This window comes from Patella vulgata, chromosome 1 (assembly GCF_932274485.2).
Source record: "Patella vulgata chromosome 1, xgPatVulg1.2, whole genome shotgun sequence".
NCBI lineage: Eukaryota > Metazoa > Mollusca > Gastropoda > Patellidae > Patella > Patella vulgata.
In genome coordinates this window covers 64,491,873-64,506,268 of record NC_065879.2, presented here as the reverse complement: position 1 = coordinate 64,506,268, position 14,396 = coordinate 64,491,873, and the positions used below count along the sequence as shown (strand labels likewise).

General features: G+C 38.4%; 1 protein-coding gene across 1 annotated transcript; it reads right to left on the bottom strand.

Moving 5' to 3' along the window:
* Positions 1-3,985: 3,985 nt before the first annotated feature.
* On the bottom strand, positions 3,986-13,612 carry LOC126824370 (CCR4-NOT transcription complex subunit 1). Its single transcript, XM_050553616.2, has one exon. It carries the CDS (start codon positions 13,427-13,429, stop codon positions 6,356-6,358), a length of 7,074 nt encoding a protein of 2,357 aa, XP_050409573.1. The 5' UTR covers positions 13,430-13,612; the 3' UTR covers positions 3,986-6,355.
* Positions 13,613-14,396: the final 784 nt, after the last annotated feature.

Genomic DNA, 14,396 nt, shown 5'->3' with positions numbered 1-14,396 from the left:
ATTAGTACTTTGATTGGCTATTGCACACGAGGCCCCGCCTTTATGTGTTACAGACGTAAATTTAAAATGTCGTAAAAAGCAATCTACTGTCGCTTTGATTTAACAAGAGGGGATTTGTACCCGTTTCAGGTAGGATTATATGCTTAATTGTAGTTGGGTGTGGCAGAAATATTATAAATAACAATAATCAATCGTTGTTTTGATTTAAAATATTGTCAATTTTGTTTACAAATGCCGGGTGCGAATCGCTTCCGCATGTGCTACGTTGAAGGTAATAGCATCATCTCTTATCTCGAAACACGGAGGGTTGAGAGATAAGGTTTGTTATCTAGGGGTGGGGGTAACCCTGGAAGGAAAGGTCGCGGAACACTGATTTCCTTAGGGGGTTGTCCTCTAATGAACCCAATACTTCACGCATGATTTGAAAAAATATTGTTAAAAATATTTAGGAAAAGAGGGCATAACTACAGACAGGGCCCGTTTTTGTCACATTTGACTAATTTCCCAAAATTGGGTCCCACACTAGAAAGAAGCCCCGCAGCTCATAAGGCACTCTGGCAGCAGGTCATGGCTCATCCTCGGTATTCCCAGTGTACTCATTCCATTCTACTTCACTATACCCTGGTTTAATCCATAGGGTTTCCACGATTTCAAATTATCTGCCCTGGCCTTGGTTGTAGCTGAAGTCCACGAACCAATCGTTATAAGGGTAGATAACCATATTCATGTCCATTTACTGAATGATTTATGTAAATAATGTATATATTTCTGATTCATTTATATTTAGTTGTATTATCAAAATCTGTAGTATGTTTCGGTGATTTCAAATATGTATAACATCCATGTTTGACCGTATTATTACTATTCAGCCTTTGAAACAGTTCATTCTCTCATGTTTATTATTATTGAACTTATACTTGGAAGTTTGATTCACAATAAAACTCCTGAACCTACATGTATAAAAACACCTGTCAGGTCTTCATTAATAATATAATTGTAATTTGTTGTTAATTAATATGCATTTAGTATAATTTTGACATCTCTCATTTAGAGTACCTTCTGGCTAATTCTTAACTTTGTCTCTTGAAGGGGAGCCTTTGCGTTTTGCTTACTTGACCCGCACTCGGCAACCCTCAGGAGATTCCAGTACCCCACATCTACATGTATATGTAGAGTAACGGAATCAGCCGAGGTTTGCCGAGTGAACTGACATGGGCGCTTTGCGTTCGGGTGCTGGTTCAGACTGTAGTCGCGAACATAGTTTGCATACGAAGGTCGCCCAGATTGAAAGATCCTTTTAATACCATTCTCGCCGGTCTGTTTTTAGAATATAATGTACATGTGTGTTATATCGATCCCTCGGGCACCTTTAGGTGGCCTACACTATCAAATGAATTGAATTAGTAGGCTATTATTACCCCATGGGAATCGTGTCACTTGCCACACTAGAAATGGTTCCACTATTGGTGTCTTCTGCCTTACTCCAGCAAGTTTTTTTTTAGTCAAATTACTACAAAAAGTTTACTGACCTATAGCCTCCTTAATTTACAAACAAACTGACCCCAAACTGTACTGCACATAGCTTAACATATAATAAACCAATTCCCATTAAAATAAAGGTAAAGTCTTACCGCATAATAATATGATTTGATGCAACCAAACTGTTACGCGAAATTTGGCGAGATTTCATCTGGCTGATGTCATGGCGGCTTACATGGAAAGAAATGTCGCTTTGAAAATGTAGAACGCATTACCACAAAGAACCAGCGGCTGCCAGGCAGGATACGCCCACATTTTCGAGAGATGGATAGAGAACAAGCTAAAAAGAGAGTGATTTTACCTAAAATCAAGGGCCATAATTCAGGAAATTTCAATTCGATATGCGCATATATCGAAAGGAACCAAGATCTTTGGGTTATAAACTTACATTTCAAGTTTCAACAAAATCGGATTAAAATTGTGACCTCTATAGGGTCCAAAACCTTGATATACCATATTTTTACGCTATTTGAGAACGAACGGCGGCCATTTTGTCTGTCAGTTTTGGGCTGATTTTCCCGAAATTCGAACTCGGCCGTCCTTATAGGGTGTAACGGTGATATAATAATACGTTTTTTTTTAATCGGATAAAAATTATGACCTCTATAGGGTCCACAAGCTAAAAACGCGATTTTTCGTATAATCAGGGGCTATAATTCAGGAAGTTATGGTCCGATATGTACGAATATCGACAGGAACCAAGATCTTTGGGTTATAAACTTACATTATAAGTTTCAACAAAATCGGATAAAAATTGTGACCTGTATAACCTTGATATACCATATTTTTACGCTATTTGAGAACGAACGGCGGCCATTTTGTCTGTCAATTATGGGCCGATTTTCACGAAATTCAAACTCAGCTGCCCTTAGGGTGTAACGGTGATATAATAATACGGTTTTTTAAATCGGATAAAAATTATGACCTCTATAGGGTCCACAAGCTAAAAACGCGATTTTTCGTACAATCAGGGGCCATAATTCAGGAAGTTATGGTCCGATATGCGCGAATATCGAAAGGATCCAAGATCTTTGGGTTATAAACTTACATTTCAAGTTTCAACAAAATCGGATAAAAATTGTGACCTCTATAGGGTCCAAAACCGTGATATACCATATTTCTACGTTATTTGAGAACGAACGGCGGCCATTTTGTCTGTCAATTTTGGGCCGATTTTCACGAAATTCGAACTCAGTCGCCCTTAGGGTGTAACGGTGATATAATAATACGTTTTTTTAAATCGGATAAAAATTATGATCTCTATATAGGGTCCACAAGCTAAAAACGCGATTTTTCGTACAATCAGGCGCCTAGAGCATGCATTTGTGGATGGATTGGCGCTTTACAAATATACATTATTATTATTATTATTATTATTATAATTCAGGAAGTTACGGTCCGATATGCGCGAATATCGAAAGGAATCGAGATTTTTGGGTTATAAACTTACATTTCAAGCTTCAACAAAATCGGATAAAAATTGTGACCTCTATTGGGTCCACAATCTAAAAACGTGATTTTTCGTACAAACAGGGGCCATAATCCATGAAGTTTCGATCCGATACATGCCAATATCGAAAGCAGCATAGAACTTTTGGAGATAAAGCTATATTTCAAGTTTCGTCAAAATCGGATAAGATTTGTGACCTGTAGAGTGTCCACAAACAATTTGTGGACGTCCGGACGAAAATGTGGGCGTATAAAAACTGCTCAATAACTATTTTAGTGGTCCAGTCTTCTCTATTTGTTATAGAATTACCTATGTCAATACAAACTGTTATGACGTGTTGACAATTGTGCGTTTGAACCTATTTGTACTTGCGTATTAGACTGTATCAATTGTAGCTTTAAACGCAGTTTAACGGTACGACATTTGTAGCTATTGCCACACCACTCATTTTTTTTATATATCGATTTTCAATTGCTTTTTATGCCCATAGATCTCAAGTGGGATATAAAGTCATTATGCATTATGCAGTTATAAACACACATCGGATATCTAACTGTCTCCGAATCTTGTAAGTTCATGCCAACATGTACACATGACCACTGTTTTTCGTCCCATCCAACTGACTGGACACAGTTCCTTGTCAGTCTCGTCTTGCCTGCACCAAGGGGAAACCACGCCGCAAATCCTTGGGAACTTTCTTGGCCAACACCAGGAAACCTGGCCTTGAGTTTACAAAGCATTCTCAGACTTAAGTTAAGAATTTACTCAACCTTCAATCACTGTTTATGAGGGATATCTTTGATCCAGAAACACAATACTTTGCACATAGTTTCTTACTGATGTATTTGATATATTAAAACAAAAGTTCTATAAAGGGCTATATTTTAGTTAAAATAAGGTGAATAATTTTGAGTAAATTCTTAACTTAAGTCTGAGAATGTTTTGTGAACTCGGGGCCTGATTAGCGAGACAAAAAAAAAAAATCAAACTCGACTATAATTGACCTATAAACTATATTCTTGTTAAAGGTTTGTTTTTTGTTTTCGTCAAACCACACAGGGTTGTGTTTACATTATAATATAAAGTAATAACAATTATAGTATAATATATAAATGATAGCAGGAAAAAATATTACGATGCATGTACCCACTGGTACAGTTCAACATATTTAATACACAGGATAATATCTACACTTGTAATCACAAAAATACCCATGAAACCGAGTGCACACTGGACATTTTCATTTCTGTCAAACTTAGTTGGGTGCCTTCCATCATTTTTGTAATCCCACATTTACAAAGCAATGGAATACTACAGATTTTAATTTCTAGTCCCGTCCATCAAAACAGTTTTTCAAACCCTATTAAAATCTAAGAGGTCAGACAAAAATTTAGTGTGCACCCGGCTTTATTATTTCCACTAGTATCTTAATATTTACATATTCACACATATAGCAAATATCAATGGGGAAAATGAAGCATGTTTATATACATATATGATAATAGAGACAATCAGATTGGTTGAAATTCTGTTCAAATTAACCAATCACCAACATAACAAATATTTGTAGCTTATTCTAACAAATCTCTTAAGATCTTATGATAGGGACAATTTAATGGCTTTTCAAACTAGCCAATGACATCCAGCATAACACATACATAACCATTCTAAGCATAGATGATATAAATTTTCCAAAAATAACAACTTAACAATTATAACTTCAAAATGCTCAATAAAGATTAAATTGATGAAATATTTACCATTAAAGAATAAAAGCAAATACAATTGTGACTGCAAAGGCATAATTGAACATAATTCTTTCAACTGTATTTGATGAACATCTAAATGTAGACTAAAAAAAATTTGAATCTTTGATAAATGACACAATAAGAATGAACATAGTGATTTAAGTTAAGTAGAATATAAATATGTAAATGATAGGCCTTATTAAATTAGCTGATTGGAAGTTTTTACAACTAAAGTCGCCATTAGACAACAGTGGTCAGCGTCGCACTCCTGTCTCGATAACTCCAGCCTAGTTTTCCTCAGTTTCGACGACAATGAATATTAGTGAGGACAAAATGGCATTGCTTGCAATTATCTATTCGCATTCATATCACACCAAGAATTCTGAGAAATTTTTTTGAGCAAACAGTTAACAATGCATTCTGCATACTTCAGACAGAAGTCAAACTTCTTCTCGGCCAACCGTAAAACATAAGCAAAACTGTGCATGACCGTTAACAATTAGAGACAATTTTACACAGGAGTAATCAAGGCTATCCTCTTTCATTAAAACTTAAATAATTTAGAATACTGCATTTTTCATTGGCTGTGACCTAAAATCGTAGATCTTTAGGCTAAAAATATAACGAGAGAGAGAGAGAGAAGGGGTTTAACGTCCACTCGACACAAACTAGGTCATTTCGGGACTAACATACGGTTTAATTTTATTTCAATAATTCGCTTGCGCGTAGGGGTCTTTAGCAGTGGGAGGAAACCGGAGGACCCGGAGAAAACCCACGAGGCTGGACAGGCGACCCTACTCCTTGCCACGTACAACCGGGGATACGAAACCCTAAAAATATAACAAGATTTCTTTCAAATAATAGTAATATGTAAACTAGGATTCCAAAATAAGAATGAAGATTTCAGAACAGCACATAAATTTTATTTTCATGTAATAATCAGATTTTTTGGGCCAAATTTGGGTAAAAGCCCTAAAAAAGATAACAGACCCAGCACACCTATGTGGAAAGCTGACCAAATGTTGCCAAACCAATCTATTATATAACTGTGTACTACAATAGCATAGACTCAGCTATAAAAAAAAATTCTGCAGTAAAGAAGAATGACATACACATGCATGTATGAATGTCAATAAATAAATGACAAATTATCTTCGACATAAAGCTAGCACTTAGCAGTAAATAAAATTTCACAAACATCAATATTAACTTCCTAAAAAAACCATAAAATTATGAAAAACAAATATCTAATTTGAATAAGGACTAATAAGGAGACATTAATAGCCATTTAAACCTAAAATTTTATTACCAATCTGGTGAAGAGGTTAAATTATATACCAGTTTCAGATAAAAATAAAATCTAACTTTAATTCACACAAGACACTCAATTATTATTAGATGTTAAAATACAATTAAATTTTGAGTTTCTAGGCCGTTTTTTAAACATTAACTTATTTAGTTATTTTCCCATCAGATACTATTAAACTATTAGATGCTTAAGTCTTGGATGCTAAATAAAACAGCACTTTGGTTTAGTCAATCACAAATCACACAAAATAGATCACAGGTCAAAGGTCACAAAATCAACCCAAAGTTTGATTTCTCAATTACACAGTGTTTAATGAACCTCTGCATTTTCTGGTTCGCGAGCCGGTGGAGGTTGTTTGGGGGTCTGCAAACATGATCGAGCAACAGATTCTAACATTTTGTCTACCTCTGGAGCACAATGGACAAATTCATGATTCCAAAATTTGAAATTTGGATTCTTGATCATTTCAATGAAAGTAATAAGAAGACCCCATGGATGAGGTCTGTTGACAATCAGACGCTCCAGCAAAACACGTGTTATCTGCTCCTGGATCTGCTCATTGTTAGCCTGAGCGAACAAATACAGGATCGTACAACTGAAGTAGTGTGTGTGGCTATTTGGATATCTTAGTTGATTGGCTATTGCAGTCAAAAACAGGTAACGACCTTCGGTGTCAAGGTTCACAGCCAGATTTTGGAAAATGTCCATGTGGGATGATGGAGCTATGGTTCCCATACTGGATGATTGACCCTTACCATGGATGAAATGAATGGCTTGAGTACCTACATACAAAACCAGAGCGTTAATTAGAGGAATATTGTAGTGACATCCCGGTTCCACAGACTGTTGAAGATTGCTTCTGAGCTCCGATAAAAAGTTGATAGGAGCTCTTGTTTTCAGATATGAGTCCAAATCTTTCTTAAATGATGATGGCTGAATCATTGAGACAAAGTTTGTTAATATGCGAGGTTGTTGTGCAATGTCTGGTAGACTATCAACCTTAAGGTTTGGTGTGAAAGGATCTGGAAGGCGCATGGTTCTTGGGAATGCACTCAAGATCAGATTCCTCATCTGGATGCAGTTAGACGGCACAACATCACAAAAGGCGTAGTGATAATCACACAGGAACTCAGGAAAATCATGAAGTAGCACCAACAACACTCTTAATGTTCCTTTGTAAATCAACTGCGTAGGTTTGCTTAGTTCTGCATTTCTCAGGAAAGGTGAGAGAAATCTAAACAAATCCATCAGGAGCTGGGCATACATTCCCCATCCTCTCTGTTGTGGAGTGAGAGCCAGTAGTCTACCTATGAAAACTCTGTGGGACACCAGCTCCAACCAGGCATAAGCAAACCCAGGAGCTTTAGCTGGACGCAGGATATGAAAAACTTGACAAAATGCCAAAAGAACTTGTAAGTTTATGCTTTCCAGAATGGGTTCTGGTGCATTCAACTCAATGAACAACATGATGAAGAGACGATGGTAGGGTAGTTGTTGGAATTCTGTGCAGCGAACTTCATGATCTTGAATCAACACACCAGCTACTATTCCTAAAACTTTGTGTAACAGGTTAATTTTGGTGACTGTATTGGCAGAGTCTCCAGAATGCTTCACAAGCAATGCAATGAGTCTAACGAATGCATCCAAAGTGTGGAAACATTTAGCTCTGATCAAAGTTGGGCTGTGGGTCTGTTCACTCAAAGCTCTATAGCAAAGATCCACACACATTTCTGTACAAAGACGGAAAAACCTGGTAATGAGATCGTCAGTTTTGAGAATTCCCTGTTGATGCATTTGCTGTACAAAGGCTGTGAATGCTTTGGTGCTGTCTCGTCCAGCAGCAGGAGAGTGATACATGGTAACCCATTCTCGTAAAAGATATTCTGTTTTCTCGTGAAGTCCTGGAGGATCATCAAACTCTCTAGCTTGTGAAATGCCTGACTGCATCATGGAAGTTGTGCTACTGCCAGAGGAACGATCCATTCCCATGTTTGTCTCGCTGTTTTGCTGAGTCTTTTGACGAATCATTTCTATCAAGGTTGTAAGTCCTTCAGGTTGTTGTCTGGATCTAGCTGCAATCATGGTCAATGTTTCTACAGTAGTGGCAAAATCTGCATCTGAAACGGGGCTCTTATCATCAGTACAATATTTCTGAATAAGTTGCATGGCAAACTGTAATGCTGTGATGTTCATGCCATTTTGCAAGAGATTTGCAAGATAAATGTCGTAATTTTGCAAGTTGACTAACTGACTCCTGATCAACAGATCCACAGCTTCTAAATTATATTTGTATTCATCTCGACACTGGATAAGGCATCTTGTAACTTCTTTGCTTGCCCATTGACTACCATAAGCCCGTTGGTCTTGAAGCCCTCGTAGAACTAAAAGATGACATTCCCGGTATCTTAAGAACAGTTCTTGCTCAGACATACTTGTTAAAGTGTACTGATCAAGTAAGCCCTCTACTGCTTTTTGAAGCAGTGCTACAGCTGTGACCATTTCTCGATTTTGTCTGGCAAGGATGATTGCTTCCATCAAACTGTTGAGTTGTGCTATCATAGGATTACTAGATGGGATGTTGATCATCTGTTGTAGATGTTGCTCAATCTCTCGCACTATCTTTTCATAGATTATCATTATTTCATCCTGGGCATATGACGGTATGGGTTTAGTAACTCCTGGTGGAAAATTGGTGTCAGTAGTCATTGGCAGGAAGCCAGGAATGTTTCTTGCAAATTCTTCATAAACAGCTATTTGCTGAGGTGTTACACCTCCTACCCGAAGCCTTATTTGTTCTGGCATTCTCTCTGCTTGGTAAGTCAAAACAACAGGGTCACAGTATCTTCTTCCTTCTGTTCTTGCATGTTTACGCAAATCAAATTCTGATGACAGCCTCTTGTCCATTTCGGGGATTGCTCGGTCAACAGCTGTTTTCTGGATGAATGCACAGGCAAGTTCTGTGTTGTCTTGGGCTAAAGCTTGGACTGCCTCTTCAATTACTGTTTTTTGAGCAGGATTTGCTCCTCTTAATGTTGCCATGAATGCAGTCTTCAAGTTGTTAGAGATGTTGATAAACAAAGGCTCTCTGCAAGTGATGAGAGCAAGACCTGATGTTATATTTCGAACCATTGAGTGAGCTGCAGATCTCATCCTGCCTTCCTCCGGATCAAGGGCAAAGTCTTTTTTGGCAATCTGTTCACATGTTGTTAAAGCTATTTTTATGGATCTTTCAACAACTGGAGGAAGGAGTTCTTGGACAGCTTTTTCCAAGGCAGATCTGACATATTGCTTGAGTTGGGGATTAGTATGGAACAATGCAATCTGGTCACTTATGATGATATGTTGAGCCAGCCCTGATAATGAGTGGGTATTGATCTCATTGAAGCTATACTGGGGTTGTGGCGGCAGACTTGGAGTAGTGGCTGAGATGGTAGTTGTAGTGCTTGTTCCAGAACCCATTATTGTTGTGATCATGGGTGGTAGAAGTGTATTCATCAAAGAATTTGAGGCACCTGCAAATGGTTGAGGTGTTGGGGTTGTGACAGTTTCTTGTGGACGTGGTGCTGACAACTGGGGCTCTATACTTGATATCCTCATTGGATCCTTCAAATAATTGGTGGGCTTTAGTTCATTGATGTCTATGTTCAGTGTTTTACACAACACTTCAATTTCAAACTTCAAATTCAGTTTTAAATCAGGTTCCATGTGAAGTTCAGCTAGTACATTCATTATACCAAGTGTCCAAGGATTTGGGGCTTTAAAAACTTTGCTTTTAGAGCAAGATTCTAATACCTTTGCTGAAAAAGGCACCACATACAGCAACTCCTGGGCACCTTTTTGGTAAGCTTCATAGATTAGAGACTTGACATCTATTTCCATTTGTAGGATGGGTTTGCTTTTGGCTAATGTAAGCATTCCAAGCCAGTGTCCTAAATTCTTCAATAAGGTTCTATCAGAGAAGTTAGCAACTCCTTTGTCACTTCTCAACAGAACTTTGATATTTCTGAAGGTTTCTTTGATTATGAGATCAGTCAATTCCTGTATTTGCAGAACATCTACAAAGTTAGAATACAGGGTGTGGAAATTTGGTTCAATACTAGCTCTTTTCATAACGAGATACTGGGAACACCATGGTATGTATTCTTCACCAATCTGTTCCTTCAGCTCTTCTCCTTTTTGACTCATATTAGCCAGAGAAAGGTTGTTAAAAATAAAGAAGACTTTATCTTGGAGTGCTTCAGGTGGTACAGCAACTTCATCCTTCTGTTGACCAGCAAGCAATGTATCAATGTTAGTAGCTGTAGCAATTGAAGGCTTTTGGAATGTAGCACCAACAGGGGGTTTGATCTCAGCTGAAGTAGTTGCTGGTGTAGCAGGGGCTGTGGGAGCTGATGTCATCTTAGGAGCAGTTCCACCACTTACATCCGGCCATCCTTCTTGGGGTGTGGCAGTTGATCTTGGTGGCATATTGCCCATTGGGCCACCTTGAATAGATAAACCTGATAAAGACTGTGAAAGCGATCCTGGGACTGCTTGTGGCATATGAGGTGGCTCTTTGGATCTGGCTCCATATTCCACATACTCAATCAGATGTTGTGGAAAACGGGAGAAATGTGGAATAGCAGCCAAGTGCTGACAGTACTGGGGGTAATCCTTAAGTCTGGATTTGAACTTGTCAAGTGCAGCAATTCCAAAATAATACATCTTACTGCCATGGGGTTTGCGTAAGGCTTCCAAAATGTACCTCAAAGCTATTCCCAAGGTCCAATATGTGACAATCCCTTGTTCTATGATTCCTCCGAACAAGACAGCAGTTGTGTGAAGTTCTCTTTCAGGATACTGGGGGAAAAATCTGTATTCTTCAAAAAGGTTTCTCAACATACAAGCAAATACATCTCGTTCCAGCTTATTTTGGGAATCTTTGAATCTTTTCAACATGTCCAAGACTTCATCTATTGTCATGGTAAGATGGGGTGGCTGATTGTAGATCTGTTGAAAGTATGTATTAGCCTTGTCTTCTACATCCTTGCTGAATTGTTGATTCATCTCTGGGAAGATTCCTGACATATCACCTGGAGGACCAGTTGAAGAGGTCTGAAACTGAGATGACAAATTATGGATAGTGTTAAAACCAGGTGTGCTTTGAGAAAGTCCAGGGAAAGCTTTAGAGGGAGAACCTGGTGTAGCTGTGTTGGCAGGTGGCAATGGAGGAGCAGTTTGTTGAAATCCTGATGAAACTTGCGGAAAAGCTGACGAAACTGATGTCTGTGATACAGCAGGATTGTGTCCTCCTAGGACACCTATTCCAGACAAAACATCCAGGGGGCTGACATTAGGAAATTGACCACCAGTTGGTCCAGGTGGGGGCTGAGCTTGCCTTGCTTTAAACAGGGAACCTGCATTGCTGTACATGGCAGATATGGCATCAGCAAGTTCTTGAGAAACGTGGCTTGACCAAGTTTTAAGATGATTAAGCATGGTTGCCACAGTTTCTGGCAGCAGCTGCTGACTTTTCAATTGATTGTGATCTTCTTTTAAAGGTGCTCCAAGCAGTTGGGGGCATCTTCTTTTAAGGAAATTAACGCATGCCTGAACAAAGGGTTCCTTGTGTTCATTGATTTTATCTGACAGCCATTTATCTAATTTTAGGTATCCTCTTCTCGATGCCAAGCATGCTAAATCTATGACAAATGCAAATGGTGTGGCATTCAGGAGCATAGAAAGTGCTTTCAAGTCTTGGGCTACATCTAGAATTCTTGATAATCTCATCTGATCATGTTGGTCTCCACGCATGTACCATTCTGCCATTGAATGCATTATAAGGGTTCTGATATTATTTGAATGGCCTTGGTGGTGCCAAGCATAATGCAGTACAACGGCTGAATTGGTATGGCTGCCCAAGAATACTGGCATCAATGTTGATATAAGTTCTTGTTTCAAAATATTCCATGAGGTTTTTGTTTGAAGTAGTGCCAAAACCAAAATGTCTGGACATTTTTGAATGGGGACTTTGAACAAATCATGAATTGGTTGGTAATGTCCAGATTCAGACAATCTCAGCAAGGTTTCTACCAGATCAAGAGATTTCCAAGTTTTAATGTCACGATCGTCTTCATTAGGAGTTGTTTTGAGTATGTCAATAAGCACTGTGTCACCTGGATAATCAGCAAAACTGAACACATCTGGGGAGCGTAGAGCATTATTGATAAAAGACAGCTGACCTTCAACATTATGCCATGACTTGTAGATATACTCAACAGGGAAGATGGCTTGCAATCCACGGAATAGTGCCTGGACGAGCAGACGAAGGCCTTTGTTATTAGAGACAATAAAACCTGGGTAGTCTAAATTAGCTACAACTTCCTTCCAATTCAAGTGTGGAGCGAGATCTTTCACTACTAAGACAAATACTTCTTCGTTCCAAATTGTCTCACCTTGAGTGTCATTCCAGCCAGGATTTGTCGGCACCTGTTCATTCAAGCCATTGGGGTACCGGGCCATCATTCCTAAGACTTTTGCAATTGATGACGGAGTTATTTCTTTCACACCAAACTGCATCAACCGATTTCGGCATTCTTCTACTGTAACTGTGCAACCGCATCCTGATTCCAATATCAAATCTGCTAAAGAAGCGGCCATCATAGAACTTGGTAAAACTGATGTATCAAAAAGTTTGTTTGTTGGTATGTCCTCTAATTCTGGGTAGAGAATAAGATTAAGCACAGCTGGTACACGTTCTCGAGGAAAATCTCTACGTAAGGCTTTCAATAAGGCTTCTTTTTGTTCTACTCCTACACCCAACTGGTTTTTTCCATGTAATAAGTGGCTTAGAAGAAAATGTAGAGTTTCTATGGCTGTATCTTGCAGGCCGCCTTCTTGATGACTTGCACTATCTACATCCACGTATGAATGAACAAGATCAGGAAATTTCTGCTTCACAAATTGTCCAGCTTGCGTACTGATGTTTTGATTGGTTGAATGTAATAACGCTAAACCAAAGGCCACTTCTTGAACCCTACTTAACTTCAGCACTTTACTTAGCTGAGGAAATAGGTGTGACGAGGGCTTTAGGCTCTTCTGTTGTTGTAATGGGTTGTCTATAGCGTTACACAAGATTGAAACAAAGTCTGGTTTATTTATTAGTGTGCTACACTCTTGAATTAAGCACTGAGTTTGATGAAAATCTTTGCCACTGCCTTTCCCGTCTCCTCCAAATTCTATATGAGAAAATAGGCAACGGAACAGATGCCTATCAGCGTCTGCTCCGTGCTGGCTTACAAGGTGGTTTATTTCTGTAACGACGGCTTTGAAATTTTTCTTTGTTAGGTTTGCCACTGAATAACTAATTTCAGCCAAAGCACATGATAAACAGTCAAGATTCATATTACTCCATTCACGATTAAACGAAAGCTCCAAAATGGCTTTGAAGCTTCCTGACACGTACAAAGTTTATATGATGTCGATAATGAACTTTGAAAAGCTGTACTGCGTCTGTACGGGGCAAACATCGGGAAAGTTCCAAATTATTTCGGTCTTATTCACGCCAAAATGGCGTCGAAGCAGCCATCTCAAGGACCGGATAACTCTATCCGACTTGATACTTCCTTTAATGTAGTTAGCTCCCTTACATCATAAATCGAGACTTTTTCCCTGCGCACCTCAACCCATGTTTTGGTTTGTGAAGTACTCTCGGCTATTGTGTTGTAAATAATCTGATGTTCTACCCAAGTTGTTGCCTGCTCAAAGCAAAAACAAGATAGCCCACTTTTTGCTAAAAAGACCATCCTAGTATTCCTAGCAGTAACTATACCGATACTGAAATAAAACAGATGAATTATTAACAATTAATTCTGACTCGGTTATATTTCCAACAACAGGGTTATTAGCGGGAATGCGCTTAAAATAGCAATTTGTTAAAATTAAACAGTTTGGGACGTGCTTATTTCCGTATTATGTTTTGGCAATAATTGTCCGTAGCGTAGTTTTGACATCGAGCGGAATCTCTCACCCGTGTTCCAACACCTGAATTCGAAATGAAGTTAGCAAACATATTCCTGGCGCCAATAAAAAAAAAAATATACCGTATTTATCACGAAAATAATTGTTACCTTTATATTAGAAAATAAAATTTTAAGACATATTAATGCAAAGTTTATATACCGGGGTAGTAGAAAAAACAAACAATTGCCGTAAAAATAGTAAAATATCTCACACTAGGCTAACTGAGCATGCACAAAAGTGTGTAGGCCTACGTCCACATTGCATCAAAAAGTATTCAAACCAGCTTTGGTGGCAGAATGTTATTTATTTCCAAAATCAAGGGATGAATAAACTGCTTGACTGCAAAATT

Coding starts and splice junctions, on each gene's coding strand:
- LOC126824370 (XM_050553616.2), bottom strand. CDS start 13,429: ATGAATCTTGACTGTTTATCATGTGCTTTGGCTGAAATTAGTTATTCA.